The 16,058-nt window shown below is 40.3% G+C and overlaps 1 protein-coding gene across 1 annotated transcript in view; it reads right to left on the bottom strand.

The window, feature by feature from the left end:
• LOC140236834 (apolipophorins-like) overlaps positions 1-16,058 on the bottom strand; it is a 55,889-nt gene that overhangs the window by 17,206 nt on the left and 22,625 nt on the right. Inside the window, exons 21-31 of the mRNA XM_072316772.1 lie at positions 15,423-15,677; positions 13,715-14,002; positions 12,894-13,133; positions 12,318-12,575; positions 11,198-11,400; positions 10,742-10,906; positions 9,058-10,132; positions 7,820-8,322; positions 6,823-7,158; positions 5,737-5,856; positions 3,442-3,635 (exon numbers count right to left, since the gene is read on the bottom strand). Of these exons, the coding sequence (XP_072172873.1) occupies positions 3,442-3,635; positions 5,737-5,856; positions 6,823-7,158; positions 7,820-8,322; positions 9,058-10,132; positions 10,742-10,906; positions 11,198-11,400; positions 12,318-12,575; positions 12,894-13,133; positions 13,715-14,002; positions 15,423-15,677 (3,637 nt within the window). The remainder of the gene's footprint in view (positions 1-3,441; positions 3,636-5,736; positions 5,857-6,822; positions 7,159-7,819; positions 8,323-9,057; positions 10,133-10,741; positions 10,907-11,197; positions 11,401-12,317; positions 12,576-12,893; positions 13,134-13,714; positions 14,003-15,422; positions 15,678-16,058) is intronic.

Genomic DNA, 16,058 nt, shown 5'->3' with positions numbered 1-16,058 from the left:
CCGTTTTGTTTGTTCGTTTGCTTGCGATCGGCGGTCATGCCAGACAAAAAGCATTGATAGAAGCGCACGCATTTCTGGGTCATTTTACTCATGATTTTTTTTTTTTTAAACGCAAGATCGATCCGATCCCGGCTTCGCAGCTGCGTGGCAGTTGACATGTTAGAACTATTTTACTTGTGCCGATTTTTAGAAAAAGTAAAAACATATTCTATATTCAGCGATACAGTAAATTAATATTTTCATTCGTTCAGAATGGTCTCATAATGAAGATAGGCGCGAAAAGGATCACGAAATCGGCCCTTAAAAAAATGTAAAGAGATAATACAAGGGAGAAAAAACAATCATGAAATCATCGCAGTCCCGCTTACATATTTCAGGTAGAAATCGTCCCAAAAAGGATCATGAATTCGGCCGCGTCGTACACCTTTCAAAAGCTCATACAAGTACGAAATGCGAAGAGATTATAGAGGAGAAAAAAATATAAGGACATATCAATTTGGTGCGTGCATCATAAAAGATTACAGCCGAATAACAATTCATGAAATCAACGCAAACCCGTTGAAATTTGAGGAAATAAATAGGCGCGAAAAAGATCTTGAATCCAGTCCTGCATGCCGTGTCGGTTATCAAAAACGCATGCACAAATGCAACGAGATTATCGGGAGAAAAATAAAGGACACATTTTTACCCTTCTGGTGCGTGCATTACAAAAGATTACATCCGAAGTAATTCATGAATTCGCCACAATCCCGCTGATATTTGAGGTAGAAATAGACGCAAAAAGGATCGTGAATTCGGCCGTGTCGTATACCTTTTAACAACGCATGTACTAAATGGTAGGAGATTAGCGGGATAAAAATAATGTACACATTTTCAACCCCTTTTGGCGCTTGCATCATATAGATTACAGCCAAAGAGTAATTCATGAAATTATCGCAATCCCGTTGAAATTTGAGTAAACAATAATAGGCGCAAAAGAATCTCGAATTCGGCCCTGCGTGCAGTGTATAATTTTGAAAACGCATTCACAAATGTGAAGAGATTATCGGGAGAAAAATAAAGAACTTATTTTCAACCCTTCTGTCGCGTGTATCACAAAAGATTACAGCCGAAATAATTAATGAAATATCGCAATCCCGCTGATATTTGATGTAGAAATAGGCGCTAAAAGGACCGTGAATTCGGCCGTGTCGTATAGGCCTACCTTTTAAGAACGCATGTATACGATATGTGAAGAGATTATTGGGAGAAAAATACAGGACACATTTTCAACCCGTATTGGCGCGTGCATCATAAAGATTATAGCCGAATAATAATTCATAAAATCATCGCAATCCCGTTGAAGTTTGAGGAGACAATAGGCGCAAAAAGAATTATGATTTTTGGTCGTGGCGTATATCTTTTAAGAACGCATTTACGAAATGCGAAGAGAAAAAAATAAAGAACACATTTTTTAACCCATATTGGCGCGTTCATCATAAAAGATTACAGCCGAAGTAATTCATGAAATCATCGCAATCCCGCTGATATCTGAGGTAGAAATAGACGCAAAAAGGATCGTGAATTCGGCCGTGTCGTATACCTTTATGTATACGAAACGCGAAGAGATTATGGGGAGAAAAATAAAGAACGCATTTTCAACCATTCTAGCTGGTGCGTGGATCACAAAAGATTACACCCGAAGTAATTCATGAAATCGTCACAATTCCGCTGATATTTGAGGTAGAAATAGGCGCAAAAAGTATCATGAATTCGGCGGTGTGGAACATCTTTTAAGAACGCACTTACGAATTCGAAGAGTTTATCGGGAGAAGATAAAAGGACACACTTTCAACCCCTTTTGGCGCGTGAATTATAAAAGATTACAGCCGAAATAATTCATGAAATCGTCACAATCCCGCTGATATTTGAGGTAGAAATAGGGGCAAAAAGTATCATGAATTCGGCTGTGTGGTACACATACATCTTTTAAGAACGCACTTACGAAATTCGAAGAGTTTATCGGGAAAAAATAAAGGACACATTTTCAACCCCTTTTGGCGCGTTCATCATGAAAGAATACAGCCGAAGTTATTCATGAAATCATCGCAATCCCGCTGATATTTGAGGTAGAAATAGGCGCAAAAAGGATCGTGAATTCGGCCGTGTCGTACATCTTTATGTACGGAATGCGAAGAGATTGTGGGGAGAAAAATAAAGAACGCATTTTCAACCATTTTAGCTGGTGCGTGCATGAGATCACAAAAAGTTACACCCGAAGTAATTCATGAAATTGCCACAATTCCGCTGATAATTTGTTTGAGGTAGAAATAGGCGCAAAAAGTATCATGAATTCGGCGGTGTGGAACATCTTTTAAGAACGCACTTACGAAATTCGAAGAGTTTATCGGGAAAAAATAAAGGACACATTTTCAACCCCTTTTGGCGCATGAATCATAAAAGATTACAGCCGAAGTAATTCATGAAATCGTCACAATCCCGCTGATATTTGAGGTAAAAATAGGCGCAAAAAGTATCATGAATTCGGCCGTGTGGTACATCTTTTAAGAACGCACTTACGAAATTCGAAGAGTTTATATCGGCAAAAAAAAAATAAAGGACACATTTTCACCCCTTTTGGCGCGTGCACAATCCCGCTGATATTTGAGGTAGAAATGGGCGCAAAGAGGACTGCGAATTCGGCCCTGCATGTCGTGTACCTTTCAGAACGCATGCACAAATGCGAAGAGAGTGTCGAAAGAAAAATAAAGAACCCCTTGTAGCTCGTGCATCCGAAAATATCACAGCTAAAATAATTCATTAAATCACGGTTATGCAGCAAGTTCGTGCGCTAATGTTTAGAAAAAGTCACAAACGCATGATACAATCTGATTTTTTTTTTTCATTATCATTTTACACTGTAATTCACGAACAAACATTCTATTTTTTTTCTCATTTTTTTTAATTTCTTGTGCAATAAATAATTCAAGTTTAAAAAGACATTAATCAGTAAAATGTACATGGGGGGGGGGGGTACGTCCATAAAAACAAGAAAATAAGTTTGCAAGTAATTTAATGTTTTTTTTAGGTTGCCGTTGTTGACCGGTAAGTTTTCTGTTCGGACCGGTAAAAAATGGTAAAATGGGGCATCTACCGGTCCGACAGAGACATGTCGGACCGGCAGAAAAAATGGGTTAGTGTGCAGCCCTGCTTTACCTAACATAAACACAATCTTCAATATGTGTATGATATGACATGCATCGCTAAATAAGGCAGAATAGATAGACAGTTAAATGTTCATGTTCACAAAGGGAATCATCACTTGTGGTATGCAATGCCAAACACACAGTGTCAAGCATTTGAAGGACTCAGAGAGTACATGGGTACAAGGGGGTACACGGAGATAAAAGGGAGTACGATGGTGGTGACTTCAAATAGGGAAATACATGAACAGTGACTGACCCGTGCATAGTGATATCAATGGCGTTGATCAAGTGCTGGAAGGTCAGAATCAATTCATGACCACCATCCCTTTCTGTCACCTCGATGCCTGTAGAGATTTTCTCGTCTTCATCCTGAGAGTAGGTGATGACCAGGTCAGCATCCAAGAGAGCCTCCTCACCATTGTGAATAAGGCTGGTCTGCACACTGATGGGCTGCACAATTCGGAGTTCAAAGGTCAAAGTTTCAACTAGTACATGTTTCACAGCTTACAATTTCCAGATAAAAAAAATGTGACCCGCTACAACAAAAGGATCTGAAAGTCGAGGGAGGTCAATTTTCTGAAAATGACATGACATTATTCCCTTACTCTTAAGCTTTAATATCATATAGAACACGACTCATAAAAGTATTGGGTTGTAGAGATATTGATGATTTTATGAGACTATGTTGAGTGGTCTAGGAAATCAACGTTTTGTGAAAATCGCCTTCAAAGTTTTCTTCCGACACAATCGTGATCAAGGGAGATAAGACAGTTTTCACCTCTTGACAACAGAAGGTCCGCTCATAGCAACCTCCGCGACGTTCATTCAGGCTTAGCGCCAGCGGTCTTACGCACAACAATTCAGTAACCAGGATGCCACGCACTGGCCAATAAGATCACTCCCTTGTTGCCAGGGGCAGAGTCTATCTGCAGCACTAAATCCAAATCTTGGGACACATTTCCGTTCCATTGACAGTTGGAAAACCATGACCCTGAAAAATGCTTATTTCTTGCCTTTCCCTTGATCATTAAGTTCCGAAATTTTGGCAGATGATAGACGAAACATTAGATTACAACATTATGCTAACAACAGAAATTCAATGGTTTTGACCAACTTTGATGATCTGATTTCAAACTCGTTTTTCTCGGCTCAGCTGTCAGCGACTTTCGGATCCTTTTGTTGTGGTGGGTTACAAATGGGGAAAAGGACTTTGTACTGTGAGGATTTTCATCAAAAATTGTTGATGGAAACTGTTAGGCTACCTGGTGAAATAAAATGCTTTTTTCATGTGGAAACATTTGAACAGGAATGAACTACACATAACTGACAGGAAAGGATGTGCATATCAGCTGCCTTAGACTACACAATCAGAGTAAGGAGGAAATTGGTATACAAAACCAATTTTGAGAAAATTTTATAGCAAACTACATTTGCTCATTTTGAAATACTGCTTCCAATGGGTGAGACACAAACTGGGATTTCTCACGGGATATCATCTTGACAGTTCCAAAACACACAAGCGAATATCAATTACAGGCTTTCTCATCTGTCACAGTTTTCATAGATGTGTTAAAGGGATTTTATAGTTTTGGTTGAGATGGGAATTCAGGTTTGAACTTTTTACAAGATAATCAGAAACTTCTTATATGAAATATAAAAGAGCATACAATTCTAAGAGGAATTAAAAGTTTATTTGACAAAAAATGGTTTTGAGACGGCTGAGATATCCAGAAAAAAGAAGTCCTAATAAAAGGTAGGTCCCACCTTTCATTAGGACCACTTTGTTTTACTTTGTTTTTGGATATCTCAGTAATTTCAAAACCAATTTTAATCAAATGAACTTTGAATTCCTCTTAGATTGTATGCTCTTTTATATCATCATATACTGTAAAACATGATATATTCGCGGCATGAAATTTTTCGCAAATGGGAGCCAACAGCCTTTTTTGCGGCATGACATTTTCACGAACTGCCACTGGTATTCAATGCGTATAGTGTAGACAAGAACTTTCGCGTGCATTTTAATTTCGCGAATCTTCGCGCTCGCGAAATTCACGAAATTAAAATGCACACGAACATTCCTTGTTTTACAGTAAGTGGTTTCTAATTATCTCATAAAAGTTTAAAACCTGAATTCCTGTCTCAACCAAAATCATACCATCCCTTTAAAGCTGTTTTTTTTTAATGCTCCACTTGAAATCCACTGACTGATAGTTAAAACTCCTCGATTATTTCCCCAAATCCACTGACTGTTACTTGTAATTCCTCTCTTAGTTGTTTTAAAGCAATGTATTTGTAATGCAGAATGAACTCTGAATGCTCAGTTGCTTTTTTTTTCAGCATCAAATATCATTACTCTATTAGGTGATCTAAAACAATATGCCATCTGTCTGCTTAATCTGTTAAGTACCAGTTATACAGAGCAAAGTTTCGTAAATTGCTTCTAGCGACAGTGCATCAAGTCAGGTGGTCAGTGATGAATTTTCATACAGTCTCTCATTGAAGATGATCACTCCCCCAAAAAAGGATTGAAACATTCTAGCTTCTTTACCTCTTTGTTGGCTCTTGTTACGGTGACACCAAGTTGGTGGTTCTTCATAGAACCCATACTGGCATTTTTGTAGTCAGTCTCGATGGTCAATAATCTGCCCATCTCTCCATACACAGTCATCTGAAACAAGAGATCGGTATATATGTACATATATATATTATATACAATGTATATATGTATGTATGTGTGATATAATATATATCAGCATTATATTTGTGACAATTCACATGACAGTTTTGTGTGAACATTTTAAAACTAAGTACAGGAAATATGTACATATGGAATAAGAGAGAATTACACGTTTAAACTGGGCACTGCTAGAAAGTACATACAGGCGTATTGATCGTGGGAACTTTCTACTATCAAATAGAGGAAATGTTTGCACTAGCTGTGTGAGAATTCACAATCCAACCAAGAACTCATAGAATATCCTTCATGAACAAATCCATTCACAAAAGTTGAAAGTCAATGTGTGGTGGAAACAGACATCAAGGAATTTTTCAACAACACCAGAACAAGAGATGTGGATATTACTTAATGATATTAAAGGCATAATTTACCATTTGAAGAAGAAACAAAAACCCAACATTAGTGCTTTAAAATAGTTCTAAAATGTGAGTTAGGGATAGAAACAGCCACTGTAAAAATTTGAATTCGCATAATCGATGTTAAGTATTGTTAAATACACAAAATGTGAACGCTAGTTATAATAAAAATGTTTCGAGACTAAACCATCTACAGTTACCGTTTAATGAGAAAAATACTGATATCTCTGTATATTTTAGGCTTTATTGCAAAAATTCTATATGTAGGATGTTTTGTGATACAACAGACCTACACATATGCATTGACTGTGATATCTTGAACATTTTTTAAATCACTGCTCCCAAAGGTAAACAGGACCTTTAAGCATTTCTAAAGGCATTTTTCATGACTTGGAAACCCGGGATATCCCGAGTTTGGCAAAGATTCCTGATTGGGCGATGTGTTGCATGCAATTGTCCCCAATTGACACCAATTACAAGAACACAAAAACAAACACCGATGGGCAAGAGCACACTGAAAAGTTCAGAAATCTGAACTCACATTACGGGAGCGATCGTAGCCATTTATGTCATCAGTCATGACAAGGCCATAGAGGTTGCCGAATCCAAAGACTCTGCCTGGATTGATGATTTTCACCGACTCCTCTCTCTTGCTATCAGAGCCGCTGGCTACGAGCTTCACGCCGATCATCTGGGTGGGCAGGAAGTCGCCCCACATCACCGTGGTGTTGTGCCGGTAGGAGCTGCCCGTCTTGCGGCAAGAATCGTGGAGGGCCAACTGACGCAGGCGAAGGTCGGGGTTTGTGGGCTGCTTCACGAGCACGTGGGTGATCCTGGTATCCTCCACCGATCGATCGTTGCTGAACACAAAAGAAAACTGGAAAAAGACAAGAGACCAGGTCGAATACAAGTAAAGAAAACATGAAGATAAAAGAACATTTCAAATATTTGACATTTTTTCAAGTCTTATGCACATTTTCTTGTAACACTTTTAAATATTGAAGACTTTTTTTTCAACTATCTCATATGCAATTTAGAATAAAAAATGTAAACTGACTAATGGGTAAACAAAAAAATGTAACATCTAAAATCAAGCTGCCCTGGTGATAGAATTGTTCAAAGCAAGACAAAACTGCATCAAGAAAAAAAAAAAGATGCAGATGAGTAAACACTTTAAAAGATTGCTTTAAACATTTTCTGCTGACTTGTGACTTGTAGTTTAGGGATGGTTTCATTTTATTTTAACACTTATGTAACCATCATGTCATAAGAGGCATTGCACAAAAATATATTGTTTGATATACCTTGTACAATGTAAATTGCCAGTGAGGAGATCTGCACAAACGTAGTTAATGCCCCCAGATCCTGGGGAAACCAAGCATTATAGGACATCCTACACTCTGTTCAAAAGATAATTTCCACACACTGTTACATAGGTGCACATCCATTAGGTTGATAAATAATTTGAAAGCAAGCTATCACTGCCAGTGGAAAATGCTACCAGAAAATGGAAAAATACCAAATATATAGCAGATTACCTCCTGCTGGTAGTTGACACTCAGCGAAGAGTTCAGCGACGTGACTGTCTCAGTATTCAGGAAAATAAGATTTGCTACAGTGGCGTAGCCTGGCACATACTCCGAACGCACATCCAGGACAATGTTCCTTGCACGTGGGGAGCGAGAGATAGAGATACTGATGTCGAGAACATCAGTGGTGTTCTGTCGAAGGCGACCAGAGAAGGAAATGCCATCGCTGAGGTTGGACACCGCGAAGTCCCCCTCAAGAACATGGCCCATCACGTTGGTCCTTTGCATGTGTCTCACTGACACGAGGTTGTTGGGGGCTGACCTCACCACACTGGTAGTAGTGTTCTGCATGAGGATGGGCTCTGAGTCCTTCAGAATAGTGACATTGCGGTGGCGATTGGCACTGCTGTCATAAACAAGCTCGTACGTGTGATCTGGCAACGTCAGGTACACCTTTGACTCGACATTGTCCTCTACTACAACCCGACTAACGCCAGTGGAGACTTCAATGCCTGCAGGAATTCAAAGTACCAGAAATATCAAATATATTAAACCTTTGGGAACAGTGATTTAAAAAATGTTCAAGATGTCACTTTTGATGCATATGTGTAGGTTAGTTGCATCACAAAACATCCTACCATATACAAGGTTTGCAATAAAGCCTAAAATATACAGAGATTTTTTTTTTCATTAAACACCAGTATAAAGTGCCAGTATAAATGCATTTATGAAGAGAGGATACTCGGACAGTAACTGTAGACAGTTTAGACTGGAAACATTTTTATTATAACTATCGTTCACATTTTCTATATTAACAATACTTAACATTGACTATACTGGTTCAAATTTTTACATTGGTTGTTTCTATTCGTATCTGACTTTTTAGAACTATTTTAAAGCACTAATGCTGGTTTTTTGCTGCATCTGCAAATGGTAAATTATGCCTTTAAAATTAGGTCCCCTACAGACTGACTCAAATCAAAACCTATCCAGAAATTCATTGACTTGTACATGAAAACGAGTAAGCATATGCTATTCTAACTTGTCACATAAAGAATGTTGGCAATAAACATGTGGTACACTAAATTAACACACAAAAAATGAAAATCTGTTGTTTATGTCTTGGATAATTCTTGAAAGGGCTAAAAATCACTTAAGGAAAACAGAGCAAATGGAAAACTCTATATTACATTAAAGTCTGAATTGACTTAATTCTTAAAGAATGTCTGAAATAGAAATGCTCTCACCACTGAATGATCCTGAGATTTCACTGGCAATATCCATCATGGAGGGCCGGCCGACTGTGAGATAGTGCCTAATACTGGACTGGTGACGAGGTGCTGCAAGGACAAGGGAGGTCTTGTAGCTGAGCTGGTCTTCGCTGGTGGCGTTTCGCATAGCTAGGTCTACACTATATGTGATATCGCTCCTCCTGCCGTTCGAGATGGTGAGGCTGAGGGTTCCGGATGGGACGCCACCTTCCAACTTGCCCTGAGCCAGGGTAGTGACGTTCATGCTTTGCAAGGCGACGGTGGTTCTCAGGAGCCCCTCTCGCTTGGACTTGGAGGAAGTGTTCCTGAACTCAACCGTGAGAGCATACGGTCTCAGACTGGGTGAGAGGCCGAGCAGGAGCTCCAGGTTGGCATTGTTGTTGTTGGTGTGATCCCGAGAGAAAGTCAAGTTGTAGCTGAATTCCTGAGGGGTGCTAAACATGGTCTTCCAGACATCGCTGACACGGAGCAGTGTACTCTCCTCAGACCTTTGTAATGTCAACTCCTCTCTTCGCAGCATTTTCACCACATTGTTCTTCTTCACAGTCTGTAGTCTGAGCATGCTACCCTCTTGTTGTGCAGAGGAGTAGTGGTAGGCATAGGTGTTATCAGCACTATCCATGCACTGTAAAAGCAGGTCATAGTAAACTTCTTCGATCAACCCAAGCACTGTCAAATTTGAAATAAGCAATGCACCCATCTTGTCCTCCCCAGACCTAAGTTGTGACAAGACCATGAGGTAGCCTCCTCTTCTGCGCCAGGTGGTATTGGTGCCATAGGAACAGAGGCCCGGCATCTCCAAGTCAGCTGCCACCGATCCGTTTCTTGACTTTGTCTCAGGTACGTAGCGGAGCGAGACGTTGAACAGCACCGCAGAGTCATCTCTGATGAGCAGGGAGGAGGAGGATGGGACGTCCCTGCCACAGTCGCTAGTCAAACTCAGGCTGTAACTCTTCCCGGCGGCAGGATGGCTGTACTGCACTTCCAGGTCATTGTTGAACAGATGCAATTCGTGGTCACGGCTGAAGGTCAAGTCGTGCCCCAAGGTTATCTGAAGTGAAACCGGCAAACAATTCTGATATCACCACAGTCAGAGAAGGAAAATCAAAGTTCAATAGATCCTGCCTACGCACAGCTACTTTCAACCAAAGACATTCCATCAGATTCGTCAATGTGGCAGTATTCTCAACAACAATGTTTGAATGCATACCTGCAAACCAAATAATTTAAGAAATAGAACTGAATGGGAGAAAATGTTAACCAGTTGAGGACGGACTGATTTTGCTACAACACGCATTTCCCACAGACACTTGCCTGAGTATACTTGGAACTCATCCTCAACAGGTTAAAATTGGAATTTTCACCCGTCTCCCATGCATCACTACCTGCAAGTGTTGACAGAAATAGAAACACACGATTGAACAAAGCTTTCTCTTTCATAAGAAATAGAAATATTCCCATCTAATGCAAACAACTGGCAGGTACGCTTCATGTGAGAAACTGAACTCATTGCATTATTGCAGCAGCATTACTCACTCTTTGAGCTCATAATAATTCTAATAGCTCTTTGAACGACACTTCCCTTACCATCTATATGACAAAAGATTGACTATCCAGACTCTATCCAAAAGAGTACTACTTCCCTTCCCCCCATACTTACTCTCTTATTTTCATCCGTGCAGTCGATGCCATCATAGCACAGTCTAAAGACGTCCCCATACGAGCGGCCTGGAGTGAGGGTGAATGCTGAATCTGCGCGGAAGCTGAGTTCAGGATGATGGGGGAGGTTTAGCTCCAGTTTGCTGTTCCACGACAGTATCTGGCCCTACACGGAGATGAAATCAACCGGTAACATCATTCTCCTAACTTATTCCAGTCATCACCACCAGCAACAGCAACCCCTTGGCATGAGATATCACAGTATTTCACTATAGTAGCGCAATGATTAATTCACACAAGCTCTTGTTAGAATTGTCAGAAATAGCTAACCGGCAAATATGCAATTGGTTAAAGCAGGATGCTTCATTTTTTTTTTCTCTCTCTCTCTCAAATGGAAAATAAGGCCAAGTTGTTTCTGTTTTACTTGAGTTCTTATCCTCATTTTGTTTCCACTCACCTCACGGGTGGAATTCTGCAAGTCAAACACCACAGTGTAGGAGCGGACCGCATCAGTGCCATCGCCAACAGCCAGCATGTTGTTAAAGGTCACTGTCTGCTCAAAGCAGGATGTGGCGCCCTCTGCTGTTATGTTTGTGTAAGGGTTCACCACACTGATGGTCCAGTAGGCACGGTTGATGTTCCTCTCAATTCCAGCTTCTCCTGCAATGATGAAATAAATAAATAAATAAATACATAGATAAATACATAAATAAATACATAAATACATACATACATACATACATACATACATACATACATACATACATAAATGAATAAATAAATGTACAGTAAATAACATACAAGGAAATGAATACATATAAATATACAAAAAAGTTGTATGTTTGTTATTATAACTAGAAAGATGAGCATTTGACCACAACGTGCAGTCAACTGGGCAATCTCCACTTTGTCATGCAGTCACCATGTTCTGCCATTAGTACAGTATGTGATCCTTCCCCAATTTATTCTATACATTTTTGAGGGTCATATACCTTGACCACTGACCTCAGGGGCTGACTTTATAAAAGGAAGTATTTCCCTTACTTAATTACAGGACTCTTCCAGCAGGTGCTATGTCAGGAAATTGATATTGTACATGCCAATTTGCAGTGATCATCATCCATGTTATTCAAGGGAACTGATCAGTCATTCACATCTATTTTCTTCACAAATAACATTACCACTGAAATTCCTAGATTAAGTTTTTGTCCGTCTCCAAATGACAGTGACCTTTAGATGCCAGTGCAGCACACAGACAAAAGCCTAAAAATACCTAAAAACAGCTGTCAAAGTGAGACTGAAATGACATTTATTGTTTACGCCACATATATCGTGAGGTTGATATTGTCATGAATTTTGCAAGTTCCGTGCTATTCACAAATTTAAAAATATGCACAAATATTATCTGATCCCAACATGAATGTGACGTGCACGAATGCATTCCTCCGTTCAGACCTGTACTCCACAATTGCAGATTTGACAATCAACTTGCGTAATTGTCAGGGAAGTCCCGATTCCCGAAATATTAGACTCGCTAAAAACATGGCGGGCGTATACAGAACGTTGATTCTACTTACCAGTGAGCGTCAATGACTTCTTGGCTCCTTTGATTGTGAGGTCCTTGAAGGTGACACTGTCCTGGGCTACGTCCACTGATCCGGCCAGCGAGATGCTGCCCAGCGTCCTGGTCCTCATGCGGAAGAGAGGCGTAAACCTCTTGCCCTGAGAAATCTCCTCCTGCTGCATTCCGAGAACCAGTCGGTACAGCTGCCTCGTCTTATATGTGACATCTGTGTCCAGAGAATACTTGGCTCCGGTCTGATTGGTCAGTGTTGCTGAATATTGAAGCATGACAGGAAAAGAAAAAAAAAAATCAACAACCTAAACTCACTTTCTCAGTTAGGGATACAAGAGCGGTAAACAATATTTGGAAATCCTCATATGAGGATCCTATCAATAGTTGATTGTGATTTTTCCTTTTGAATACCACAATCTTTTGAGACTTATAAAGACACTGCACTGTTGATCAAAGATTTCTTATTCTACATTTCCAGAAGCAGATCTTCAGGTAATCTGATATATGACATTCCAAATTCAATAGCACTCCAACCTGGCATAGTGACAACAAATCGCTCACTGCCTTTCCAACTCACTTGTAAGGGAGATGAACTCAGTTTCATTGATGTTGGTGATGACATTGAGCACTTTGACTGGGTCATCGGGATGGCTGTCCAGCGAGGCTCCAATGTGGTATTCGCCCATGATGGAGGTGGCAGTCAGGTCGACGGTGTGGTGCCTCTCTTGCGAAGAGGTCTGGAACTCGACGCCAACTGGGATGGTCTCGTCTATCATCGCTTGGAAGCCGAAGCCGGCGGCACCCTCGTAGTGCAAATCTGCAGGACGAACAGAATCCTCTTGTTACTTTAATGCATCTTGGCCTTACCAGAACACCGAAGCAGAACACCAAAGTCACGCTAAAGTCACTACTGGTGATGTCATAGTTGAATTCAAAGGAGTCATCCCAGGAGTGTTTTATCAAGGAATTTGCTGCATAAAGTCACATACGAGAACCAGAACTTCAACAACAACAACAACAACAACCCCTTTCCTTTATGCTGTCTGTTCTTGATTTCTCAGTCAATCTCACTACCAATTTGTAATCTCAAGTTCATGAAAGAATAACACTTCAACTATGATGACTCAGAAGAGATGACTCACATCACATCACATGTTTGGAATGTCTGATAAGATTTCTTCTAAGAACCTGGTCTAGATTACAGAGCCTACATTAAACTTTATATCATAAGTTTCGTTTACTTGTCATCACTCAATCTCCTCACTACAAACCCTATCAGCAAATACTCCCCACCTCCAATAAGTCAATACACTTCCTCCATCCCCAAGCTTTCCAGAATTATTTATGCAGATGTTCATGGTAACCCCGTGGTCTTTGAGGGGTTTTTTTTTCACTCACTGTTAACTTCAAAGAGCCTTGAGGTGGGTGTGGCCAGGAACATGTTTTCAATGGTAACCATGGAGACCTTCCCGGTGGTTGGATTCCTGCTGACGCTGACGGGTCTGCCCCCAATCCTGAGTGAGTGCAGGGCGGGCAGGGAGGTGGAGAACTCAAAGATGGGTGTGATGGACACAGAGTTGCTTGAGGTTTCCTCCTTCCCAAAGCCAGCCTGGAGGGTGGCAGAGAAGGGGTTTATGGAGGCGGAGGCAGACACACGCTTCATGGTCTGGGTGTTCACAAGATCACCTGGAGAACAGAAATTCACAAGTATGTTATTGTTTGAGAGATGTGAGGTTTTGAACTCAATCACAGAGTTACTGGCTTCAAAAAAAAAAAAAAAAAAAAAAAAAAAAAAAAAAAACTAAACAAAACAATACAAGGCTAAACTAAATACACAAATACCTAAAACATTGCAACACCTTAGTCTTTGTTGCACTGACATGCTTCTGATTTCATTTGCTCATTGTGTTTGAATTTCACACATGTATACAAAATTCCTTTTGACCTTTAGCTGGGTTAATTGGGATTCCATCAGTGCGTGTAAGGTGAACTGTATACCTAAATTATACACCTCATGAGTAGGTGATGTATCATGACATCTACACATATATTACTTTTCTTACAGATTTATACATTTTCTCAATTCAAACTCCAAAATCCTTGAGGCAAATGTTGCCATGAATTCCTTTGAACCATTCTGTCATAGCCCAATTACAGTGTACTCCAGTTATGATGAACACGGTAATAACAAAATTCCGGTTACAACAAAGACAAAATTCGGGCCCCAACATTAGCCACTCTGCTTTTTTCATTGTTTATTTGTTCAGTTATAAAAAACTTTTGATATGACGAAAGAAAACTGCCGGTCCCATGGACTTTGTTATAATGGGAGTCCACTGTACATGCGTAATGTACGAGTAGACAATACAACACAGATTGTGTTTTTTTCCATGCTCGATAAATTGGCTTTCCACTTGGACAAAGCCATTAGACCTAAATTATGGGAGAGGAAAAAAAAAAATGAAATTGAAGAAGAAATAAATAAGAATTTCTTTAAAGACTCATTAATATGGAGATGCCACTGAATGGGATGGCTAGCCAAGCTCGGATGATTTGAGGATCCTGGTAACGGAATGTGTCCAGCTTTATCCCTGATCTCTATGTAAGTAAGTATTAAACACACAGCTGAAGAATAGACTGGAGATGACAGTTACCGATGTGCATACACTCTGATGCACATTTTTGCCGACGGGTGCGATTCGTAGTTTTCGGCTGTACAATGTACATGGGAAACTAGTGAATGAAGATTAATTCAAAGGGCTCACCCACGTGTCCCTACGCTACCTGGTCTTAAATTCTCTGAGGGAATCTTACTGTAAATTAGAGCAATTTTTTGTATGAATTTGATGTGGAGCACTGTGGCATAGTGGATTTAAGACTCTCAACTTCCCATCGGAGAACCGGACTTCAATTCTCGCCCAGTGTTTACATCCTTGGGCAAGATTTCTTTCTTTCTTTTTTACCCATCAAGTCCTGCTCGACCCAGGTGTATAAATAGGTACCTGGCAATGCTAGGGAATAATATTAGCAGGGCCCTCTGGTAGAACAGTGGCAACACTGAATTTTATTATGATTTGTCTCTTCTTATTATGATAAAATCACCTACCGCTGATTGCCATGAGCTTAATCCTCTCCCGGTTGATAAGGCTGATGTTGAGTGCGTTGTTTCCCTCTGACTTTATCACACTGCCTTCCAGTGCATAACTCTCAAAACTGCCGAGGGTCATGTTGAAGATCGGAACGTAGCGGACCCCAGTGGGCTGGGGAATGGTGTCAAGGCCAGCCTGGAAGCCGTACATGTCGCCGCCCACTACTGCGGTCAGTTGGGCACTCTTGCGATCAGGGTCATCAAGCAGTGAGGCTGAACAGAGAAACAAATACAGGGGACCACAACGTCAATGACACAGTGACAGATCATCTAGCATTCAACATCTGGCAATGTCTGTTTCCAGATGGCACAACAGAAAAACATGAATTGGAAGTATGCCCACATGCACACACACACACACACAGAAAAGTATTCATACCAGAGAAAGAGAGTGAGAGTGAGAGAGAGAGAAAAAGAGGTGTGGAAATTTTCGTGCATTTCGCACGACCAACAACTAGCTCGAAATAAAAGTACACAAGCATTTTTTCTTGCTATATGTAGCACTAATCAATGCCTTGATTCTGCAGAATAAAAAATAATTATTATGAGAAATCTCTCTTACCCTGCTGAGCACTAAAAATTACTACCACGCAA

The sequence above is a fragment of the Diadema setosum genome, chromosome 13 (assembly GCF_964275005.1).
Source record: "Diadema setosum chromosome 13, eeDiaSeto1, whole genome shotgun sequence".
Taxonomy (NCBI): Eukaryota; Metazoa; Echinodermata; class Echinoidea; order Diadematoida; family Diadematidae; genus Diadema; species Diadema setosum.
The sequence above is the reverse complement of the archived record's forward strand: the minus strand, read 5'-3'. Positions and strand labels throughout refer to the sequence as shown.